Source organism: Megalops cyprinoides, chromosome 11 (genome assembly GCF_013368585.1).
Source record: "Megalops cyprinoides isolate fMegCyp1 chromosome 11, fMegCyp1.pri, whole genome shotgun sequence".
NCBI lineage: Eukaryota > Metazoa > Chordata > Actinopteri > Elopiformes > Megalopidae > Megalops > Megalops cyprinoides.
Window position 1 is genome coordinate 15,021,233 of NC_050593.1, and position 25,480 is coordinate 15,046,712.

A 25,480-nucleotide genomic window follows, 5' to 3' on the forward strand; every position below is an offset into this window, starting at 1 on the left:
TCAAGTGCGCTTCTCATCAAGTGCGCTGTTCTCACACCTCCTTGAACCTGCTTGTTGACAGGCTTAGGCTGAACTGGCAAATCTGCTTTAAACAGATACAGTAAGTGCAATATTTGTTCTGCTAACTTCATGCATCTGAGCAACTCTCTGTGTCCTACTATCTACATCATCAGAGCAGTAAACATTAAATCTATCAATAGTTTGGCATAGTTCAGCTGAAGAGATTATAACTGGTGATTAAAGGTGATTGTGATGTGGAGGTTATCGTATTCATTTTGTCACTTTTGATCTCACCTGATCAACACGATGAGGCAAAGCTTCGCGTAGGCCTCCAGCTACTGACACCCTGACCAAATGTTATGCTTCAACATGCTGGGCTTTCAATCCTTTCTGTGTTCCCTCAGGTGACATGGCTGACCTCACCACTGCTGGGTCATTTTGAGGCCAGATTGATCTGTGGCACAAACTAAGTGTCATCTCATTTTCCCAGAAGACTCATATGCCGATTTCCCCATTCCATGATTATAGAGGAAACAGAGCAATATACCAAACACGAAACACACACTGGAGTGCACCCCACTGTGTCATTCAATTACTATAGCCCCAAGAGAGGCATTTCTTTCCTGTCTCACATTACAACTGAAATAAAGAATAAGATTTGCTCCCTTTGCTTTATTGTGTCATGTTCCCAAACACATTATCTTCTGTTGCTTGTTTTCTTGTTGGAACTGAGATACCCTCAGAGGCATAATTCTAAGCATTGTTTGCACTTTACATCCTGCTTAGGTCAATACACTGGAGAACTGGTTAATTAACTGGGGCATCTGCAATCTCGGCTGCGTAATTCCTCATAAAAAAGAGCAACAACAACAACGGCTCAAATGCTCATTCGTTGGTTTCGGGGCATAAGTCTCACGCATACCTCAGCTCCACCCAAGCGCTCTCTTTTCTCTCAAAAATATCCAATGGGATTACTGCAAATCCTGTAGAATCCTGCAGTACATGAACATGCCCCATTGGGCATTTTCATTGAGGTTATGAAACGTACTTTCGGCCAGCGTGGGGCCGAGCGTTCGGCTGCGCTGCTGCGTCTCGTTTCGCAACTCACCTGTGGTTTAAGGGCCAGAGCAAGTGTAGACATCAATCCTGCAGCTGTCTGAGGATCTGCCCTCCCCTTTAGGGCTGGGCGGAGGCAGCACACAAACACGGCTCCACACAGCTGCGGCCCATTCATTATCTCACTTCCAATCTCGTGTAATGCATCTGCATAATGTACTACATTGTATGACACACTTTGAGTCTGTTCCAGAACTCCTACATCAGTGCATCTTGGGCCAGCGGGCCCGCCCTTGCGAGGGCTTATCGTCATTCTTTTTGGCAGAGGAGAATGAAGAGCTGGTGTCCGCACGCATAAAAGTTTTGGTGGGAATCCTTGAGTGCTCTGTCTGCCCGGGTAATTAATATAGAGGCGATTTACTTTGAAGGACTTTGACCTCTGAACCCATTTCCTGTGGAGGACCGAACAACAGCCATAAATTGAATATATTATGCAAATTAGACTAGAAAGGCATTCTCCATTTTGCATTTTCCCCGCTGCGCTAAAGCATTATAGTTTCATGTATTAAACTAGATTTAAATAGCAGACAGCAGATTAATGCATAAACTTAAAAATCATTCAAAAATACTTCAAGTCTTTAGCTATCCTACACAACAGACTTGTTTAAAGCCTTGTGTTACTGTGCACCGCAAACGACTGAAGGAACAGATGTGTGACATGCAAGCAAGACATTAATAACACTTGTCTGAACAACGTCTGTTAAACACGTGCCTTTTTCACATGTGTGAGAAATGAAACAAAACGTTTAATAAATGGGTTTATACTGCTTTTTGTCAGGCTTCTTGTTATTTGTGGTTCACAGCAGGAATGCAGAAAGAGGCTGTGGGATGAATTATATGTGGTACACACACAGGGTGTACACAACAGATTTCAATCTTATTCCAGAGATCACTCAACCACACCTGGTCATCAGTCACTGCTGACATAAACCCCATCAACAGTCTCGATATTACTCATGCCGAAAACTGACTTCTGTTAGTTTCATTGTGGGTTTTAGCCCATGGCTGACGTATACGCGCAACACCTTTTTTGATTTATATGATGCCGCTAATTCAGACTCATGAGTCAAGGGCGTTTATGCTCAGCTGTGCCGCTGCGGTTCGTCCACTGCAGAAGGGAAGCTTCGCTACAGCAGGCCCTGAAATATAATCGCCACAACAAGTTGGTTTTACGCTATCAACCTTGTTTATGTAGAATTGTCTCGTGGGAGCAAAGTCAAGCTTAATCAGGGGGTCTGCTCCAAGTTCCTGATTTATGTGTGGTGACTGAGTTCTTTGTCTGGTGCGCGGAGCCAAGTGCTTCAGATTCGCTTGCCGTGGGACCTCCGTGAAGCGCATTGTTGTGCCATTGTGCATTGATTTGTTTCCATGCATTCCAGTCTTCCAGCCATCATGCCCGATACCACATGTGGTTCGTTCTGCCCCGTTCGGCGACAAATGATGGTTTTATGCTTCTGCTTGGATTTCACACTTGTAACCGAGAATCCAGAGGGCGGTGATTGCAAAGATTATTTCATGCTTAAGGTATGACAATTTAAGCAAAGACATCAGTGCGGCTTGGCATCCTTAAATGATCCTTCAAAAGAAAAAGAAGGGAAAGCAACAGCTCATCTAGATTTCTTTCCCTTCGGAAAATGAAGTTATATCATTTAAGGCTGACAATTGGAGCCATTATTCCATGACTCCGGCATTAACGTTTTTGTCAATATGCCCAGCGGCAGCTGCTGTAGCATTCATGTGCATGCTGAATGCTTCATCAGACTTCAAACAGCCTTGAAACACTGATGCTGGGATCAGTCATGGATGCACGCCGCGTCCTCCACGCCTCTCTGTCATCACGCACGATTTCCATGCAATATCTGCAATCGTTTCACGCACGTGCCTGCGCTTCCCTCTCGGGTTCAGCTGCGGCAGCCCATAATTAGTCGGTGGCTTATCTCTGTGCCTATGGAAAGTGACACAAATACCTGTCCATCTGGCATAGTGTGTCAGGAGAGCGGGTGTGGGCCCTCACTGCCAGCAGTGACCTGATTAGCTTGATATCCAAGGCCGTGAAAGAAGAGCCGTCCGATCAATTACTCCTTGCAATGAACCCTGGGATATTTCACGTAAACAGGTCAGAGAGAGGAGGAATTGGGAGGTACTTGCAGGAAAAGACGTCGGGTAAGAAATTTATTGTCTCCATATGAAATTCAGTCCAAATTCAGATTTTGCTGTGGGAGGAGATATGTGTTTTCTATAATGAGCTCCCGGATATTGCTGGAAGAGATAGTTCTCACAGGAAGGCACTGAGGAACGAAGATTCCATTCTCTAATGTATAGGGAAGCTTTAACATGTACAGACTTGTCCAAAATCAATTATAATAGTCAAAATAGTTCATTTTCTTTAACAAGACCCTTCCTCTGCCTGGGTTTCCTGGAAAAATATTGTATATCCAGCTGTGAAATAAGGCCAAATAAGGATTGAATAATTAGTGTGACAAAAATACTGCTATTTCTGTTGACCACAATCTGTATGAAGGGTGTGGAATTGCATTGTTGCCTCAAATATACTCTCCCTTAATATACAGAGATAAATAAGCTTGTTATAAAATGTTTTTTCCCCCCACACTGAATTGCAAACACATTTGAAAACTCAGCCTGTGAAACAGTCATGCAGTCATCATTTTAATCCCTTGACACTCTGGGTGTTTCTTCTTGGATTAATTTTTCCCCAGCAGCATATTTTCCCATCCACTCCTACTGCTCCCACATTCAATGGAGGAAATTCTTTTGTCAGAATCCATTCACATGGTTCTCCTGAAAGAATTCAGAGACATACCCCCACCTCCCATCCAAAGTTAAAAAGATGTTCCTTCTCCCTGAAAGATTCCCAAAGCCTGGAATCCTTCATTAAGCCGGCGCTATGCACAGCTGGACAAGGGTGAGGGCACTCATTTTCTGTAGTTATCAGTGAGCTAAGCATCCCGAAAAAGCAAGACCAACACACATTTCGAGCTAAACCTGTGTAATGTCATTACCTTACCATGTGCAAAAGATGCAAATTTGTGTTAACAGCGACGGCAATCAGCTACAGAAGGGCACAGAGGCTTGACTGCTGTAGTAGCTGTCACGCACCACATCCCACGCTTCTTGTGGGAATCGAAGGGTAAAGAAGGATGCTTTATGTGGTCTCGACAGATGCCAGCAGCAGTGCGCTCTGCCTGCTTGTTATTGCTGATATTGCTGATGATTTGGGGTCCCCCCCTCCCTTGTGGATTGAGGCTGGTAACCAGGAGAGGGACAGTCGGACTCCCATCATGCACAGACCAGCCACAGCTGCTCAGACAGGGAAGCCGCCCAGGTTCACCAGCTGTTTAATTAGACCCAATTAAGGAGGAAATGATCACAGTGAGGATAGAGTGGTCAGTTGTATGAGGTGCATAAATTTCATTAATAAAATAGATATGATGTTTGTACCTTTGCTGCACACTGACATGCAGGGATCATGTTAAACATTTTAATCTACCCCCTGCCTCAGTTTCATAAGCTGTCCCCCACATCTTTATCCCCCCTGAAGTGGTGCAGTTTGTACTAAGCCTGTGTCATCTCACACTGTATTTTCTTCTGTTTATTGAGCACAGAATGAAAGCAGCCATTTCAGTCAGTTAATGTGAAATATGGCATGGTCCCACTTCCCGTTCATTGAAAGTGGGGGCAGTGTATGGGTCAGTATGTTCTGTAGGTTGGTGTTATTAACATCCCTGCTTTAGAGGAACAGTCCTACAAAAGAACAAGGGCGGGCACTGGGGGAATTAGCGTGGGCACAGCACGGCACATGGTCAGGGTATTGTCCAATCTGATGCACACACCCAATTTCCCTGAAAGGGAGACAAATCAACACTGAGGCTACACTGGAGCTTCTATGAAAGTTCTGTCTAAAATAGCATAGAAATATAGCCATGCAAAGAAGTAACTTATACAACCAGTTTTAAGGTAATGAATAAGTAGTACCTGTTCTCATACTTCACTTTTTATTCAGAAACTCAGACTATCCATTCTTTGGGAGGGACATGTCTAAATATCTCTATAGAACATAGTGATTTGAGGCAATACGTCAGGATACTGAGTTATACTGCATTTCATGTATCTGTAATTGGGCTACAATGTAAAATATTTGTACTCTGTGTAATCTTACAGAGCTGGGGCGGAGGAGTGCAGAAATCTGTGCACTCCTTGTACTGGGCTATGAAACCGTCTGCTGAGCAGGTTCACCATCACTGCTTGGTAAAGTGATTCTCCCCAGTGTTGTTGAAAAACCTTCAGATACATCAGCTTACTGCCGCATGTGGCTGAGCGTATATTTTCTGCAGCATTGCAGTGGATTAGGCCTGCCAAATATGAGCATTAGAAAACGCTTCAGAGACTTAAGGGCTAAAATTGTAGCACCTTATTACTATTCCATCTGTTCTCACACCCATTTGTTTTGACTGCAGAAATAATAATTTCTCGGACTTGACAAGGGATATTATGGAGGCTCTTTATTTTTACGATCATGGTTAGGTAATACAAGCCTCTTTTTACGTCATAAAAGATGGTTGTGGTGAAGTGAATGAATTCCTCTTGCATGTAAACCAGACAAAATGAGGCTAATTCATAGGCTGAAAATACCCGCCTTGCCAAGCTGCTGTTCCTTCAGTGCCATTTCTCACATTCTGCTGTCCAATCACGGTCTGCATATCAGCAAGAAATTCAGCCTGGAATAGGCTGTTTTACTTTTCCATCCATTACTTTGGATGTTGGCGTTGATGTGCATTACATATTTTTACAATGTTTCAGACCTCAGTGGTCAAACAGAATCAAGAAGAAACGTTTCGGTATTTTTATACTATAAAGAATGAGATCATATAATGTGTTTGCTGTGTGCTTTTAACCTTCATTTTTCAAGTGACAGGAACCCGATGAAGGGCTGAGCAGAACTGCATCAGTCCGGTTATCAGAAGAAAAACAGTTTTTTTGAGACAAATCCTATGAACTTCCATCATGAAAGGGATTATTTAGTCATGAAAGATCTGGCTTCACGAAGTCTAATTACTAATGCTGCAGGCCAATATAATGAGTGAAAACTCTTAATGAATATTCCCTTTATCAACTTCCTCACAAATGCAATTGAATTCTTTTATTGTGATTTTTGTTTTTAAATTTCAAACCATTACAAGTGGAAGTGCTGGAACCTACAGGTACATGCATGGATTCCTGAGGGTATCATAAAACTTGCTAATAAAATCCAGAATTAACTTATTTTCTCAAAACATTCTCAGAAGACCTTTGAAGTTATCAGTATGACAACCCCTTGACTAGTTTGTGTCAAATTCCTGCAGTGTTAGCGTATGGAACAATGCGGTGATGTGACAGGCACGACGTGTTTATGTTAAGGTTTGGTATTCGAGGCATGAGTCTTGCCCTGACCCAGAATTCTTCGCAATGCAAATCATTTATATATAGAAAGAGACTCTGGAAGACTTTTAAACAAAAATAACATCCATCAATTAGACCCACAAGAGACAAGGAAGCCTTCATCTGAGCATCTGTTGTTTTATTAAAGCTAAAGAGGGGCTTTGTTTTACTGACCATTCCAAAAATTCCATGAAAATTGCAAAGTAGCAGTTTAGGTTTATTGATTACATAATTTAATCAAGCAGCACTTTACTTTTGACCAACGTTCGGCTTCAAGTCATGTTTCCAAGCGTCATTGACACAGTAATATCAAATATTAATTGAGTGTTTATCAGAGGTCAAATTTAAAATCGATCAGCACACCATATGCTGTGATCTGTTGCTGAAATATGTAAACCATGCAATGTTCCCAGCCAAAGCATTCAATCACATCTTTCTTGTTTGCCCAAATGATTTTTTTAATCCAATAAGTCTGCCTACTGTAATCAAAGGATCATAATGGACATCTGGGTACACACTGGTGCAGCCAAGATGAAGTGCTTGAGAAGAGTCATTGTGCTGAAATGGTTGTCAGTACAGTACCCAGAGTCACAGCTTAGCATTTTACTCAGTGTTATGGCTGTGGTGAAGACAGAAATTGAGTAGCCATGAAATACATCCATTTAAAGAGACCTGGTACATTAAGTGCAATGAACAGAAAGCAGTACAATTATATGGTGAAACAGCAGCTCAAAGGCTCCTGCTAAGATCTCAGTCCATCACTTTTGGAAAAAAAACAAACAAATACATGCCTCATTGCTTGTACATAAATATGAGGGAGCGTCAAGTGCTGCGACGTTTGCTAGGATGCAGAAAGGCAATTAGAGCCAAATGTTGCCTCTATTTTTAGTGCCGTAATTTGTTATGATAAGCTTGAGTGAGACATCTCACAGCAGTTCTTCCAAAATGTCAACTCCCCTTCTAATGATGCTCAAGTTACTTCTAAATGAAATGCCACTAGCAAGAGCCCTCCTGGCTATTTGTTCGCTGTAATTACCAATGAAGCAAATCACCCTTTTGACATCTCTTTATAAAAAAAAATGCAAGTATAGTTGATGGATCTGCTTCAGGTATTTATGGTGCAGAGTCTTCAAGAAGCTCTGCTTTAAGTCTTACTGTTAATGTTTTGGGAAGGCTGGTATGCCATCTGCAAAGTTATGGGCTGACAGGGAATACCCTGTATCTTTATAGCTCTGTGAGTTTGGCCCCTTTTCAAGGTTTACCACAGAAATAACCACAGTGACCCTGATATTGGACTCCTTATAAATTTTTAATTCTGTGCTATCTAACCTCATCTGAACATGCATAATTCGAATACTGCAATAACCTCTTAATGCTACCACAGGAAAATTGATCATTTGCACTTACTTGCTTATGGCTTTCTTCTTTATCACCTTAATTTTACACGACTGAAAATCCAGCAGTTCTCCTATTAACATTCCTCATCATTGGTCATTTCACGTCTAACTGCCACAATTGTGCATTGAGGCTGAAGACCATAACAACACTTGAATGTCTACAATCAGGAAGAGTACAGCCAATAGGATTGACCAAAACAGTAAAGGCATTGGGCAATATAATCTCAATGGCCTGCAACAACAATTTTATGTTATATTATAATATTAACAAATTTTATGTTATGTCATTTGTAATGGAAGAACTGCATTGTATGCTCACGGTATCTTGCTGGCAAGCTGTACTCTTGGCTGTATTTAGAGTTAATTGTACCTTCAGCAAAGCAACACTTTGTTGCCAAATGGATTATGGGGAGAAATTTTATGCTGCATATGGCAGTGACCTTTTCAAACTTTTCTGTTGGCCAGATTGAAGGCGTGCCCCCAGTTCTATTTACATCTCTGAGCAATTCAGCAGCCGGGTGTATCTGTTTTTGGAAAAGAAAGAGTGGGTGCTTTTGTCGCCTCTTCAAACAACAGGCTGGGAGGGAGCAGCACATATCACCTTGGAGACTGCATTAACATCTATCTTTGTGTAGAGCTGGAGATACAGAGAAAATTTTGCAAAAATCCTCCATCCAAGTGTTGACGGTGTTTGCCAACCAATAACAGAAATGATGAGTTATTAGCCATTTGGAATTGGTTCATGTAGTTTATCACATTATCTGAATTTGTCTGCTGAGGCCACGAAATGCCAAGCAGGTTGCAGGAATTCTATGCCAGCAAAAAAGTCTTATGATTCAATGGCACCACAAGAAAAAGCCACACATTTTTCAATTGTCCCTTTCTTGATTTTTGCAGGGAGCAAAGGTGGATTTTTCATTTCTTTGCAAGCTTGTACTCTCCTCATTTGATTGCTTTTTTCAGTGTCAGCAATGGTGGTATCAATTGCAGCCACGGACTCTTCATAAAACTTGATTCTAGCAGTGTGTTTATTTTAAGTGAGATCTCTTGTAAGGTATGATGCATCAGGCAGTCCATTTCTGTACCATCAAGCTCATTCATCAGAGGAAATATAGCAGCATATAATAGAAATTAACATTCCCTTGTCAGGAACTGGAGTTATATATTCAGAACTATTGATAACCATATAAACCAACCTAAAGACTTTAAACCTTAATCACCACAATTTGGGTGCTGGGTACTACAATCACTCACACAAGGAGTAAACAGCACAGGTTAATAACCTGTGCAGTTATCACTTGAGTTGCACTTTGAGTTGACCGCACAATGATCTGCCTAAAACAAGGCTGATGATTTTACGCAAAGAATAACTCATTTTTACAGATTAATAAAAATGTGACATGAACAGCTTCTCCATGGCAGTTTCTCATTGTCATATTATTTCCAAGTCCCCACAGTGGTGATAGTCTACATTAAATATTCCAAATATATCTCACATTGTGCCCTTATTGTGCTCAAAATCATTAATACGGACATCTGGATATAACAATTACGTTTATAAGGCATATAAACAATTTAGCATGGTAGCCAACACAGGAACACACTTAATTGTCATTTGAGAAATTTATGAAAAGCCTGTTATAAATATCTTCTCAAGACAGAAGTTAAAACTACTGGCACCTGTTGCATTTACCTGTGTCCCCTAAAGGACTCCGGGAGCTTTGCAATGAGTGAGATACAAAAAAACAGGAGCAGTTTAAGTTCATGTGAGGTGCACCCCTTTCGAAGCACTGGTGGTCATGCATTATAGCTTTGACTCTTGCAGTGCACAAACAAGAAAGCGTAAGAGACTTCAGCTGTGTCACCACTTTGATGACAGGGAGGCTGTCACAAGTGGAAAGATCACTTCCTCATTGACAGACAAACTGGAGGCATGTCACATTGGAGTTCACACCATCCTCTGATGTATTACTTAGGTTAGGACAGATTGGCATAAATCAGTGGTATGTAGAAGGTGACTGATGTGGTAGATCATAGATCCAAAATAGCTTTGACTTACAGTAGGACTGTCATGGGTAAATTAGTAAATTGGGACAAAATTAATATACCCCCTTAATGCTTCATGTTTACACCAGCACAAAGCACTTGTTCCAAGAACAACGGAAAGAATTTGATTCCATCAAAGATGCCGATCTCACATTTTTGCCCAGCAACATAGCTGCAACTGGTTTATCAAGAATCCAGATATTGGCGCCAGCATCATTCTGTGGCTATAGTGAATTACACTGTGCTCAAGAACAAAGCAGATTGCTTATTTTTGTAAACACCACTGCATTCCACATTGCACCATGACCCACAACAGGCTTTTGGAAATGAGAGGGTAAAAGAGGAATAGAATAGCCAGATATAATAAAGCTTTGATCAAAACAGCAGTGACAGTAAAGGTTTCCCTGAAACTGAAAAAAAACTGAAATCCTCGTGTTATGGGGATGTTTCTGGGTTGGAACAACCAGTAGTGAATTTACATTATTGTGACCAGTAGGCACCCCCCCCCCTCACCCCTCACCTAAAGAGACATGCTTTGACTCAGGGAAAAATCCCAGGATCCAGGTAGTCAGGGAATGATCTAGCCCTCACATGTGTGCAATCTGCGCTGTGGGAGATAACACCAAAAGGAATTCCATCTGAAAAAGAACATTTACAAAATGTCCCAATAGGTCTACTCCTATGCAAATATACTTAATACTATGGTAAACTGATTCATCCAATAAGACATTTTACCGGGCTGTAATTCACAGGTACAGGCCAGTGCAGTATCACTACTGATGATCAATAAAGTTTGGTCAAAACAGTAATTGTGAGCATTCACCATGAGCAAATGTTGGTTGAAATTACATACATACATCATACTATTTTACTTAGGAGGCATCCTGGATGGCTGCTTCAGGGAGAGTACTTTGCTGAAGAGCAGTGCCCCACTACACTATGCTACACTATTCTGCACTACGAAACGAACACATTCAATCCACTACTGTGTTGTACAGCACTGCAATGATGGCATTCTCCACGCTCTGTTTGGCATAATCATGGCCAGTGTCCTACTTCAAGCAGCTCATCCATCTCTCGCACTGCCACCTAATTCCACACACAATGTGCATTTCCTGAACTGTACTGAAGACACGATGTCAGCAAAATGAGAAGCTCTTCCCCCAAAGTTCTTGGCCTGGTATGTTGAACAATCAGCAGGTGTTCCAGTTCATATGACTTCCAGGTTCTCAATCATTGCTCAAGAGTCATTACCACAATGTTTTTAACAGACTACCAGCAAGACAAGATCCATACACAAAATTAGTGTGTCTTCTTTTAAGTTGACCTGTTGAGAGTCTTTTATGTCTGGGCATAATCATTATTAGTGTGAACAACCATTAATACAAATAAACCACATTAAAGTTGTTAGAGAAACTCTTGAAAATTAGGCCTACATACAAGGACTAAATCCAGCCTTAATTCAATCTGCTGCCAACAATGCTAATGGCCCTTCCTAAAGGCTTGCATTTTGTTGCCAGCTACATGCTACTATACACACCCCTCCTTCACAAAGGTGCATTTCGTATGCTTTTCAATTTGAATTTATTAGGAACAAGTCAAAACATAGAACAGGGTTGGCCCCAGAGAACCAAGGGCTCCTTGAATGTGAACATACAACCAGTTTTGCACCATTCTTTGCAAATTAAGTTTTATGCAATCTTTCATTTATTTCCCAAATGCTACAGGTGCTGCACTCAAATTTAAATTCAGCCATAAATGAAGTGCAGAGACATTTAATGTTTATTTAGCATTTATTTCAAAGGGAAAAATATATAGTTCAATAAATACTGTGGAAACATCAATGGGACAGACTTACAAATGGACTTCAACATTCAAAAAGGGTGATGTTCTACAGTTAACACTTTGTCATAACTTAAATTTCCATTTTTAAAAAAATGAAAGACAGAAAGCATATGCCAGCTATCTGATAATACTGCCCTTGATACCAATGCACCACTCTGAAAGCAGGACTGAAATATCCCCAGCTGTGTAGGATAAACACACTGGATCGCCAGCAGATTTTCACAAAGACCAACCAACAACGTGCAACCACAGGCTTATCACACATACGGTGTTGTGTTTAGTACCCAGCCCAGAACTTTTCCAATGGAATAAAATTCCAGTTAGCCTGTTTCTTTTGGCCTCCGTAAAGAAGCTTGGAAAAGCAGTGCAGCGTTACGATTGGTCGGTCAGAGAAAACTCCTCTGCATTGGTTTTGTTGATACTCCAGCTGGGGTCAGAAATGAATGCATTGCATAGCGGAGACATCCTCACAAAAGGAACACAGAATACGGAGACTGAGGCCTTGGAGGCAGTCTTGCTGAAGACAGACTACACACAGAGGTGAAGCACATACTGTATGGAGATGTCCTTTTTGACCCCTAAACAAAGGGAATTGTGGGTGGACAGCTAAGCATAGTCAGGCACTGGTGTCGAGATCACTAACAGTACTGCTGAAAACAGCCCAGGGACAGGAGAGGATGTGTCAAACAGCCAGCAGGTCCAACAATACCCTGTTTTTATGATCTTTACAACCACTGCAGACGTGAACATTGGCTACGATTGTAGATCAGCTCTGATCAATGTGCCAAGCCCTGGGATTTCAACACACTGTCAAGATTTTCTTTGGTTAAAAACCACGAGGGCAGAATATGCTTCAGGAGTCAAGAACGGTCCACTAACGACATGAAACGAGCAGAAACACCGAAAAGGCTTTCGGACGCAGTGATGCTTCACAAAAGTCTCAGCTGTACAGCACAAACGTCCCATTTCCATCATGACATGGCAGTTGAATTTAAAAAATAAAAAAAAAAGGGCGAACAGAAAAGATCACATTTGAACCACAGTGATTTGCTGTCCATTTTTACTTCATCCATTGCCCCCGTCTGAAGTGCAAGGGTCAGGGGTCAGTGCAAGAAATCTGCTGCTGTGGCATTTTCCATACGAGAGCACAGCAGTAGTCCCTGCTGCAAAGACGCAGGCTTTCCTAGGGGGGCCAGGGCCATTGCAGTCATCCTTAATTTACGTTTTCCTTTAGGGACAAAAAAAAAAAAAAAAGCTTCTGGTGACTTGGCATCCCCTGCTCATTTCCTGTGGAAGTTGCGCACAGCCTTGACTTCTTCCTCCGGACTTCAATAGAAGCAGAGGTGGCTTCCTCTAAGTGTGTGTGTGTGTGTGTGTCTGCGTGTAGTAGGGTGGGGGGTGGGGGGGTGGGGCAGCGCAGTCATATCATAAACACAGATCCAGGCCTTCAAGGTCCACATACTCACTGAATGGCACTGTGTATTCCAGCTTACATCAGGTTGTGCAGTGTGTTTAAACCCCAACCCTGGGTGAAGCGGTAAAGTGCAAATTCCACACCCCCTCCCCCCACCTCCACTGCTTTGTGTGTGTGTGTGTGTGTGTGTGTGTGTGTGTGTGTGTATTTGTGTGGATTGGAGAGGGGGGGGGGTGTACTTGCACCTAATTAAGTCTGGCCCACCTGCGCCCTACGTCCACGAAACCAGGATGGGACGTTCCAATCACATGACCGTACAGCTCTTGGCTTTGTCCTTTCGCATGTCCGAGGACACCCCAGATAAGTCCGGCCGACTGGGCATGTGCGAGATTCTCTTGGTGGCCCGGGCCGACTTGTTGCGCTTGACGTTCTTGTTGTTTTTGTTGACGCAGGCCAAGGTGGCCACGTGGAAAATGTCCCTCACGCTGTTTTCAGACTGCAGGGCTGAGCACTCGATGTAAGGTGCGGAGATCTGCTTGGCCATGTTTGAACCCTGAAAGGAAATACCACCAGTTTTAGTTCAGGGACGTTCCCACCAGTTATGAGGCTTATGCAGTCCCCTTTGCTAAACTTTAAACATGAAAGATGTCAGACACAGCTTGATTAAGAGTGGCTTGGTAAATGCCTCAAAGGTGACTGGAGTGATTATTGTGCAGAAGGGAAAAAGGTCCATGGCTACATAAGAGGCAGGGCAGAAGACATCACTGTCTGGCTGTAATCGAGTTAAACTTGTTGTAAACTTGTAAAATAAGCTGTTTGGTGTGGAAAGCATGCGATGCAGAAAAAACTAAAGATGTTTTATTCTGGAGGTCAGCGCTGAAACATTAAGCTATATGTACCATTTATTTCTGTTTTGGAATTGAAAATGGCACCCAGAATACTGCACACACTTATTTTTACCCACAGTGCATGGTTAGGTTAATAATGACATTCGCTCCTTCAGCACATATTAAAACTGCTGATGCCAGTGGAACACTAATGGGCTTGGAGCCCATTTAACTACAGTCTCTGCAAACGCTTTAGCTAATAGCTTAGATCAAACCTTAGCATAGATTCAGGGCTGCTGAATTGATTGTAAAAGGCTGAAGTTAATATACATTAATGAGAATGTACAAGACCAAAAAAGAACAATCTGCCATTTTATCAAGACTGAGAAAACCTTTCCCCTCGTAAAGTTCACCCTCATACAGTATACTATACTGACTGTTTACCACGGGAATAGAGCATAATTTCCCTTGCATGTGCCCGTTTTACCCTTTAGATTCCTTCGTTCACACAGCCAGTTTTTTTTTTGGTAAATGGGGGGCCTTTGGTTTTACCCACAGTGTATGCAGTATGGACTCATAACACATTCATGTTTAGGGGTGAGGTGGAAAGTGAAAAGCTGGAAAGACCTTCCCAGTGAGCAGGAGGCTGACCTGATCATATGACACCGGCGTCTGCCTGTGATTGGACAGCTCCACCAGTGTGGTGAGATCTGTGCGCAGGTCCGACTTGCAGCCCACCAGCAGCATTTTTGTGTTGGGACAGAACTCCTGGATCTCTCCTTTCCACTGCAGAAAATCCCATTAACATTAAGTACAGCCGTACACAGTCAACCATACCAATCACTTTTTCTGCTGCGTAGAATTTTGCAGCCTCACGCACATTTCTCCATCTCTGAAATATAACTTTACAAAACATGTTAATGATAAAAAGCACTACAAAATTGATAGTGCATTGTTGTGGCAAGAAACCAAACATCTCTGCAAGTGTGGAGCCTGTCTGGCGGCACGAATGGATGGGCAGCATCAAACAATGCAACAGCGCTCTGTGCTTTCAACATTCCCACCCGACTTCATGGGAACGTGGGAGGTTGGCTTGTTCAGCCATAATCTGCATAATTTCCCCACCAACAATAGCCAGTCTGTGATCAATGGTGTTGAACAAGTGGATTTAAACTGCAGCTAATGCGGGCCAGCAACAAGGGCTCTTTGGAGGAGTACGAGGGGCTCAAGCTTAGAGTGGCGTGGGCAGCCATTTTGGAAAGCGGGGCAGGACTTGGCAAGGAGAGCACATTCCTTATGGCATCTGGGGTCAACGGATGCTTGGTGCTCAAACGTCTGATCTGTCTTATGCACAAAGCACAAATCCACTATAAACTCGTTCCATGTAGTTTTATACGCGTTTCTCTTCCTGACTAGCACGACCCGATTTTGTCCAGTTTGAGCGATGCAGCAGGGACTTGGCCCATTTCCTTGAGAGGGTCGAGTGGCAAACACCATAAAGACAAACCGGACGATCTACTTCCTGCTGGAGCAGGGAGGGAGGGGGAAATGCACTAGACCCGCACTGCTTTTAGAAGCACTAAAAAGGAGCAATGGCCCGGGGTCCCCACCTTCTTCAGGACGCTGTCCAAGGTCTCCGGCCGGCTGATGTCAAAGCAGATGAGGACAGCGTCGGAGTCTGGATAGGAAAGGGGCCTCACGTTGTCGTAATACGGCGAACCTGCCAACACAACGAGAACATGAGGAATTCCTCTGTAAAAGCTGCCAAGATGTGCTTGACAGTCAATTAATACCCCCATACCTCCTACACAAATCACTTCGTTCTCCAGCCAGCTTTTGAAATTGGAGAACACATTTAATCGTGCATACAGAAAACTGGAGGCCGTACGGGACAAATGACCACAAATCAGTGAACATATACCATTAGTGTAAGAATTGTGATCAGAAACATTTGCCCCAAATACACTACACTGTGAAAAAGGACACATCCCCGCAACATACATCCCATACCACTAAAAAAAAAAAAAAAAAAAAAACCAAATGGATTTTCAAAAGGGACACAGCTACCTCAACAAAAGTGTTAGCGCCACAGCTGAAACTAAACAGAGCCGTTCATAGCACTTTCCTTACTGCACTTGACTTTGCCTCTCCAGGCATTCTGTGCACAGTCAGCTAACAGACTGTGATGTTAGGGGATGTACAGCACCTCAGGATCTCCATAAATTAATTACTTTTGCAGCGATCATTACAGGCGCTCTTCCCTTCAGCTTTTCACTGATGGAAGCAGGCGGTTTGATTCGTGTCCAGGGACTGAAGCCTGGAAGGCACCCTTTTGAGCAGAGATAATGTATTCTTCATTCTTTTTTTCCCCTAACAAAACAAAATTAGCTACAGTATACCAAGTACACTATGTGTTTAGAGCAACGAAATGTATTTTGTACTGAAGCAGCTATTCACTTTATTCAAATGACTGAGTGCTCTTAAATGTATAGCTAAGCTGATGTAAAGCAGTGTAGATGTCCACTTGGGTCATTCAGAAAATTCAATAGTCTTAACTTTTCCTTCAGGTTTGAGTTCTCTTCACCTAAAGCCAAAGACAAATTTTTGAGTCTTAATCATATGTAACGAAGCACCTGACTGAGCAAAATGTTTGGATGCCATAAGCAAAATTAATATCATTCTATACCGTTACCAAGGGCAGCACATTCACGTAGACTGAAATCTGCATTGAAGCAACACAAGTGTATCCAGTCATTATGTTGACAAAAGCTCTTGTTTCGACAGAGTCAATGATTTAAGAAAACAAAACGGTTTGCATTATGGCAAACCACAGAACAAACAGAAGTATCACTCCAAAATAAAGAACATTTTTGAAGGGGTGAGGAAGGGTGCACTCCACCTGAAACAACTTTCAAATAGCAAAACTGGAGGAGTGCAATAGTACATCAAGGTGCATGGGCCATATTACTAGCTGTGGAAAATCTGAGCTTCCCACATATTATACACTCCTGCTGCCAGGAATGCAGGGAATTTTGTTTTCCAAGTATTATGTGACCTCTGGGAGGTTCTCAGCTCTAAACAGCTGAAGTGAGGAGTCTGCATCCCCACCCCTCAACACACACACACACACTTAACCAAAACTGTCTGTGGGTGGGAGGGGCAGGAAACAGCCCTTCATGTGTACATACAATGCAGCCCCCAAAAGTCAAACTGCCAGCTCTGGGTCAAACACAGTTTGATGACTTGCTGGAGAGACAGTGGTTTGCCACTTTGAAGAGACAATCTGCAACAAGGAAATTCTGCTGAAGACTAAAGCCAATATCATTTACAGTAACTGAACTGAGACAGAAGCCAGCTGTAGTCAAAAGGAGTGATGGAACGACCACAGGCATCAGATTTCACAAACTTACTGGACGTCATGTAATCACTCAACTGAATCCAAACACTGAAAAGAAACACTTCCCTTTCAGAGACAAGAGGATATAACATGGAGAGATATATGCACTGAAAAGAGTAGGGTCCAGCACAGATAAAAACTTAGGTTTTTCCAAGATTTACATTTATTGATATCAATCCTTTAACAAGCTGAGCCAATGTTTTGGCTGAGCCTTTCTCAAGGGAAGTCTTGATATATGTAGCCAATCATCACGTAATGGGAAACATCTACAGGGTTCATAAGGAGTCAGTCCCAGTATCCAAATCTTGTTTTTACTAATCATTACTATTTAGCATATTTCAAAATCCAACACTCCAGTTTTGGGGAAAAAAAATGTGCTAGCACAGTGTGTCAACCCAAGCCAAATTCTCAACTTTTGGGTCAAATTTCCTGAGAAACTTGTGTTCTCACAAAATACTGTGCCAAATCTCCCCCCCCCCCGAATAAATCCACATGGACTGCTAAAAAAATAAATTAAAAAAGTACTTGCAGGGCTGGTAAGTAGAAACATTTGTAAACAAACAGTACTGATTTTCCTATCACTGATAGTTCCTACTATTCTGTGCCACTTAGTGGCTTTTCTGGAGCTGAACTTTTTGCATATCAATGTTACCAGTCTATTATGGTCATGCCAGTTTTATCACAAGCCAGAATCCTTCAGATGTTTTATCTAACGCTAAAGGATTCCGGCCCATTCTGGCCCTCAGATTGGGATGGAAACCGAAACAGAACGGAGTAAACAAAGTGCTCAACAAAAGCAGGGTATGTGTATTCTTCACAACCTCACTTTAGTCTTGTACAGGCACATGAAAATGGCCACAAAAGCCATTCTCCAAAATAAGCCTTTATCAAACACCTGGACACTGCAAACCAAATACAGGCACTGTGCAAGCTTTTCAGGGGATGAGGAGGAGCCGAGCCGTAAGGGCTGGCACCCCTGCCACTGTTCCCCCTAGTCTGTCACATGACACAGCTAGCGCGTCAGCCGAGGTCACCTGTAAGCACCTACTAATACACACTCCAGATTGAGGATTGTCCAATCGGGATGAAACACTGACTGTCAGCCGACTATTCTCAGATCACCTGAGGGCTTTCCAATCCACAGTGTCAGACACTCGTCCACCTGTCATTCCCCCACCCCTCTCCCTCTGTCTGGGAATAACCCTCAGTCTCACTAATAATGTGGGCAGTTGCTGACACACATCCTCATTTCCACCCTTCACTCTGACAGAACAAGGGGGGGTATAAGAACACCCCCCCCCTCCCATCTGTGTGATTTATGAGGCAAGCAGAGGCTGGAATCACCTGCACAAAGGGAGCAGCTAGGGCCGATTCACTCCGCTCAGCCCTGAGCTCTGATGGATTCCAAAATCATCAACCTGAACGCAATTACAGTACAAGGAGTGATGGAGGAGGTGCTTCACATAAGAGGTGCGCCAACGCTGCGGTTACTCTAACCCGATATCACTGACCGGAGTCATACACGCAGGGCTTCCCCCCGGCAGATTATCGATCTGCCGATGATCCATGGGCCGCGCATGCTTCAACTGGATGTTTAGTGAGCTGGGTTACGATGCTCTCCCAAGGCATGCTGGAGAATCCAAAGCATCCTTGAAAGAACTAGAGCCGCCTCTGCCAGAGAAATCAGGCCATTTAGAACACAGCAAAAATGCAGCCTCACTCTTACGCCGCCATGACTCCGGACCACACTGGACCAGTGCAACTGAGAAAACTGAGCAGAATGATCTCACCACCACATCTCTCCACAAACACTTATAGAATACTCTATAGTGAATGCTTGAATGTTTTTTTTCCATGTTTGAAGTTACTAGGGGAGCTACTGCTAATGTAAAATTACTCACTGGTGCACCAAAACACCTGCTGGAAGCAGAGCGCCTCAGAGAGCCAAGAGAACTGGAGAAAGCCCTGTTCGCACTACCATACCAGCTCCTCTCCGTTATGACACTTCCATCTGACTTCAATTTCCTCCCGTACAAGGTTAGAAATCATTCTAAGAGACGCATTCAGTCTGAATCCAGACAAGCTTTTAACGGGGACTCCTGCGTACAGCTTACAATAGATTCTTTGTACTGGAAAAAAAAAGCTTCAACCTTTCGTCTGAGGAATGCGAGACATGCAGCTCCAATTCGCCGGGCCCAGAAATGTGATCCCTGCAACAATAGCCTACCATGGCACAGCTGAGCCCGCATGCTGCAGGCCAGGGTCACGCTGTACAGTAGACCCAGTTCTGCCCACTCCTGAGACCAGCGCATATTAAAGGCCTGCAGTCACATGCACCTGAAGGCCAGAACAGGAGAAATGATTCATATCGCTTCGGAAACTAAAAGGGAGAGAATCCACACTATTCACTGTGTTTTTATCCACACCTCTACCTTAAGATCATTAACCTGTCTGGTCAGTCTATAAACTGTTGCCAAAAGCCCTGTTTGAACTCCACCCCCTCTAAACCAAGGCCAGCTTTTCATGAAGCATACACAAACCACAAAACACCAAAGCCCACATAGGTGAAGCTTTAATGCTCCTGGGCAGGGAATTCAGCTGGAATATTTGCATCACCGTGTGGATGACAACACTGAAACAGAATAAAATATTCCATCGGAGCAAATGGGAAATCATGACTTCCGGGCAATTTCTTAGTTACCTTAACTTTGTCTTTAGCCTAAGATCGACAGCCCGGACTGGTTAACTCCTTCACAGATAATCGGAGAACAAAAGGGCCAGCTCAGCAGGCACAAAGGAGAGAGAGGGGCGTCCCAAGGCGCCTTCTCCTGCACCTCTGCAAACAGGAATCAGGGTGGATATTGATTGGGGTTGTGTGTTTGATAGGGAGCCTTCAAAGCACAACAGTTCTACAGCTGCTGGCCTGCAGGCAGGTCCGTAGTAATTATGCAGTGGTGGAGGGGGATGAAATGCACTGGGTTTGGGTTGGGGGGGGGGGGGGGTGCGCACCATTCACAACCACTGCAGACTCAGAGGAGATCTGAGGGGCACTCACCTCCAGGTGCTTTTTTTCCCCGGCCAAAACCGCTGCTCCACGAAATGTAAACACAGACTGTACCGAGAGGGTGTGAGAGTCACCTGCTCCCTTTGCCATTTTGAAAAGACTAATTTAAAATAAGGGCGTTTGACTACAAAGCACAACTTACTCCACGGAGCACAAGGGCAGTGAAAGTAAAACTGAGCCACGTATAGCTGCTCAGCAACATTCTCCTTCCGTCTTAATCTTAGGATTTCCACACAGGCGCAAGCCTTTCTGGGCAACACCGCCCGCCACCCAGCTCCGCGTCCACAATGCCGCTCCTGTGGATGCAGCGCTCCAGCCAGCGCCACTCCGCGCTTCAGAAATTCCTGGGCCATTCGGCGATCAAAGCATTCAGCAGCTGCTTGATTGACTGACCCACCATGCGTGGCCGCTGTGGTATTCACAGCCAGGGCAGTGATTGATTAGCCAACAGATTTGTTGACACTGGTCTGCTGCTCAGTGTGTATAATGGCTAGCATGAGGCTGGGGAGGCAGCAGCTGTTTCTTCCCAGCTCACAAAGGCCCATTTCCACTCAAAAAAACCATTGAACTGCAATCACAGATTTGGGGCTTATTGACTCTGAAAATTCAATGTAATATTATATTAAAGAGGAACCATATAATCTCTCTATGCCTTCCTCTCCATCAAATTGAAACCATTCCTACATTCCAATGGCTTGCTCAGGCATGCCTTAAAACTGGTTAAGGCTAGGATGAACTCATTAACGGGAAACCGGCTTCCGAGTTTAAGAAATCCTCCAGCATTAGAGAACTGCTGGTAGGAAGCTTGCTGACAGACATGTGGATGTGGGTGGAGCCAATAGTCCCTAAAGCTGGGGAAATGACCAGCCAAGCCTGGACAGACTCAAAGCGCTACAATCAGCTGGCAGTCACAAAGACAGCCCCAGCATCTACTAAAGATCTCCGTCACCCTGCTACAGAGACAGGCAGGTTAGCAGACGGCTGAAAAAGCCTGCCCAGTCAGAGCTGGCGAGAGTTTTGCAACAGCATATAATTACTCCCAGACTCCCGGGTGGGAATCCCTGGGGTTCTCTGCTCCACAGCTGAAAACAATCTTTACTTAAAACAGGTAAGACAAGGAAACTGCATCGAGAACACTGCGTGGAACATTCCTGAAGTATGTTACAAGGAAGGCACAACTGAAGCGTGCACACACACACACACACAGCTCCAGGAAAAACTACAGAGGGGTACAATCCACAGGGGGACACAAAACGTCATATCTTAAAAAAACGAAATAAATACAATGCAGACATTGGGACATAGGGAGACAACTGGGGATGGACTAAGGTCTATCTGGGGGTGCAATGCACCCCTAAGCACCCCTGTAGCGCCAGCCCTCACTCACACACATAAAAAAATGTACGATCATTGGAAACATGGACTTTGAACATTAGAAACAGACTTTTGTAAAATGTGACTTTACAAATGTAAATGATGTAAAGAGTATTTAGAGTACAGATGTGCCTTCTATTGTCTTTCTGTATGTAGGAAACAACTCCTGAATTATTAAAATTGCAAAGGCAAATGTTTGGGGGGGGGGGGGGTCAGTGTGAATGTCCTGTATACCTATCAGCACACACCTGAAGCATCCTCTCTCACATTAACTCAGAGCCAAAACAGACACACTGGTAATGATGGTTTATTTGCAAGCACTCTGCCGTGTGGAGGGTGGGTGGGGGTATGGTGCACATACTTAATGCCCTTGTCTGACTGCATGTCCAATTGGCTCGTTCCTAGCATTCCAAAGACACAGCGCAACTCCGCACTATCCTCACACAGACGCTTCTTATTCGAACGTGGGCTTCTTTAATGTTGAGTGACCCTTAAAATTTAGATTTAATGGCTTACCAATAAATTCTCTGATGTTTTGTCATGGTAAAACTGTTGTTGCAGAAATACTTACCGCGCAGATTAAAAGACAATAATCGCTTAACGCATGAGAAATCCCTTGAGCGTGAAAAGTGGTCAGGGTTAAAGAAATGTACTGAATTCTCACAGTTGCGACAGCCAACTGCATGTACAGAGAGAAACTACGGATTCGTGCAACGGGCCCAGGTTTCTGGTGAAATTGAACGCAGAACATTACAACAGGGACTGAGGCGCTCTCGCAATCCAAAAACAACAAAGACCAGATGTAAGTTCAAATACATGGCAATGGAAGGAGAGGGGTCTTCGCAGCTTGACAAAGGCTGCATTTACACCCCAGAATCACATATCACTGTACATGTTTAGACACGAGCAGACCCGGTGTCACAACTGGTGCCGAAAACGTTCAAATTCTGTTTAATTTTACGGAAGGACAGGTATGCCTAAAATTTCTCAACATAAACGCCTGTAAAACATTTTACCTAATAAATGCACGGACACCTATAAGGTTTGCAATGTTATGTATACTCATGACACATCCAAAGAAAGCATGCACATTCACTAACATTCTTAAAGCCAGTGAAGTCTGCTAAAAAGTGTTGCTCTTACCTGAAGTGTCCCACAGACTCAGTTCAATTCTCTGCGTGTCGATCTCAAAACTGGCCGTGTAATTTTCAAACACCGTGGGAACGTAGTTCTAAACAGAAACAATTAAGCATGTTTAAAAATCATCATTAGACGGTCGCGACAGGAACAAGTCTCAACAACAACCACTGAACCAGTTAACATCTCTCAAAGCAGCGTTTCCCACACCACCCCTGGAAGACCCCTTGTCCTGCCTGTTTTAGATCTCTCTCTGCTCCAACACAGCTGATTTAAATGATCAGTTTGTTATTAAGCAGCTTCAGGAGTTCATGACGAGTTGATCATTTGAATCAGCTGTGTTGGAGCAGGGAGAGATCTAAAACAGGCAGGACAAGGGGTCCTCCAGGAGAGGTTTGGGAAACGTTGTCTTAAAAGTATAACATTTGGCTAGCATTTTATTTTCTCGACTTCAGGTTAAAAATCGTTGATAAGTATGTTGGGGTAAAAAGTTGCGAAATAGATTTCATGAATTATCTTGGACAAGATCCATGAAAACCAAACCACAAAAACCTCCCGTATCCAAGAAAAAGAAAACGAAAACTCATCTCGCTAAACACCCAGTGAATTTAGGAAGGTAGGTTCCCCCAAAATCAGAGCTAATCTCTATTTAGCTAGAGGCATGACTTTCTGCTACTTCAGCCACGAATTTCAACCTCTCAGACACCGTGCCCGAGCAACTTCTTTCTTGGGTTTACCGCAAGTTAAGCATCCTCAGGAGGTTAACCAGCAAAATCCATTAAACGCACCTCTGGAAAGCAGTCCTTAGCAAAGACGTGCAGCAAAGCGGTTTTCCCGCATTGACTGTCCCCCACGACCACTATTTTACATTTAACACTCTGATTGGGATCCATCCCTGATTTAAGTGACAATTTCTGACTAGTTCTTCTCTCCTTCATTGATTTTTATTTTCAGATAGTCCTTCGGAGCACCAACTTCAAAAAGACAGGCGCGACCAGTGTGGAAAAATCCCGAGGGCGGCTGATCCTGTATGAAAATTGGTTACTTCACGTATGGACCACCTCTCACTTTCCCAGTGTGATGTGCTCCACCGAAAAGCACGTTTGCCGGTTTATATACGAGTCCGAGAACCAATCGCCTTTCTTCTGCATTTGAGGAAGCGGCGCACTCCTCCCCTTTCCCCACATGGAGACAAAAGACAGTAGGAAGAACCGCAGCCACTGTGAAAACAACGAATAGAAGAGCGCCCTCCATCGGTTTTTGTTATAACGCACAAACTTTTTCAAATGTCATTGAAAAAGTCATGTTATGAAATGACGAATAATAGCAAATACGACCCCTCTTTCTTTAACTGTTTCTGGTAATCACCGCAATGATGACATTAGACAGCTTACAGGAGAACATAAACACAAGAAAGCATACACCACCATACCATAACCACTGACACCTGCACGCATTATATATGGGGAAAAACAGCACGAGAAGCAGTGGTAAAGTGAGATCATGCGCGTTTTTAAACGCACCTGCGGAAACGCGGCAGACACGGTGTCGCTGCTCTCCCCGGGAACAGACACGGCACATGTATGGAATTACTTCAAAGGCTCCTTTTCCTTTCTTGGGCCTGCATCTGGCTGCAGATTCACGGCCCAATTTGGCATTCACATCCTCGCCAAAGCCTCGCCTGCGGCGGAAGAAAAAAGATGAATTCAATTAACGTTAGAAATTTGTGATAAAGGGATTTTTAGTGGGGCTTGATGTGGGGGGGTGGGAATGGATGAGCTACATTCTCCTAAAATGGGAATGATTCATTTTTAAATTTGTGGACACTGTTTGTAATAGAGATAAAATATATTATTTTTGGCGTGTCTTTTTATGTGTTATTGTTGGTCCTTATAGATTTATTTATTCAAATGAAATAATGAATCTGATACATTCAAACATTTCTGATCGTGGACAAAGCTGTAATTGCAGTATTTGTGATTCTATTCATGTTATCCAAAGAGTCCTTCAAAGAACATTTTGAGCCGGAACACTTTGTGGCACACTTCACTCAGCATGTGGTTGACCACTCACACACTGCCCCACACTCTGGCTTGCTCGCTGGGGTTATTTGAGGTCTTCACTACTTACATAACGTTTACCTTATTGTGTGTGTGGAATGCATGGGTGGTTTCAACCTATGCAACCTATGAAGATCCATTTTGTGATGCAAGTAAGGATATCAGCACAGAGGCAGGCAGCTCTCCTCAGAGACGCCTGGCAAAAGTGCTGATCTTTTAGTCCTTCTTTCAGCGTATTCAAAGTGCTGTGACAGTGTCACACTGCATCAGCTGTTCCTGAACTCTGTCCAGACACTGCTCAATGGAAAATCTAAGATATTCCTTTTTGTTACAGCTGTCAAAGAAATGCTGGTACTGGGTCGTCACC

At 43.4% G+C, this 25,480-nt stretch overlaps 1 protein-coding gene across 1 annotated transcript; it reads right to left on the bottom strand.

Moving 5' to 3' along the window:
* Nucleotides 1-13,484: 13,484 nt before the first annotated feature.
* On the bottom strand, nucleotides 13,485-24,121 carry LOC118785549 (rho-related GTP-binding protein RhoE-like). The gene is made up of 5 exons (XM_036540277.1): nucleotides 23,842-24,121; nucleotides 23,060-23,147; nucleotides 15,692-15,801; nucleotides 14,733-14,867; nucleotides 13,485-13,807 (listed from the first exon to the last, which is right to left on the bottom strand). Exons 1-5 carry the CDS (start codon nucleotides 23,989-23,991, stop codon nucleotides 13,559-13,561), a joined length of 732 nt encoding a protein of 243 aa, XP_036396170.1. The 5' UTR covers nucleotides 23,992-24,121; the 3' UTR covers nucleotides 13,485-13,558.
* Nucleotides 24,122-25,480: the final 1,359 nt, after the last annotated feature.

Bases quoted from the DNA above. Each gene is read 5' to 3' on its own strand.
- LOC118785549 (XM_036540277.1), bottom strand. From the start codon at position 23,991: ATGAAGGAGAGAAGAACTAGTCAGAAATTGTCACTTAAATCAGGGATG. The intron at 15,802-23,059 runs GTAAGAGCAACA...TTGTGTTGGCAG, and splicing joins GAGTCTGTGGGACACTTCAG to GTTCGCCGTATTACGACAAC. The intron at 14,868-15,691 runs GTGGGGACCCCG...GATTTTCTGCAG, and splicing joins TGGACAGCGTCCTGAAGAAG to TGGAAAGGAGAGATCCAGGA.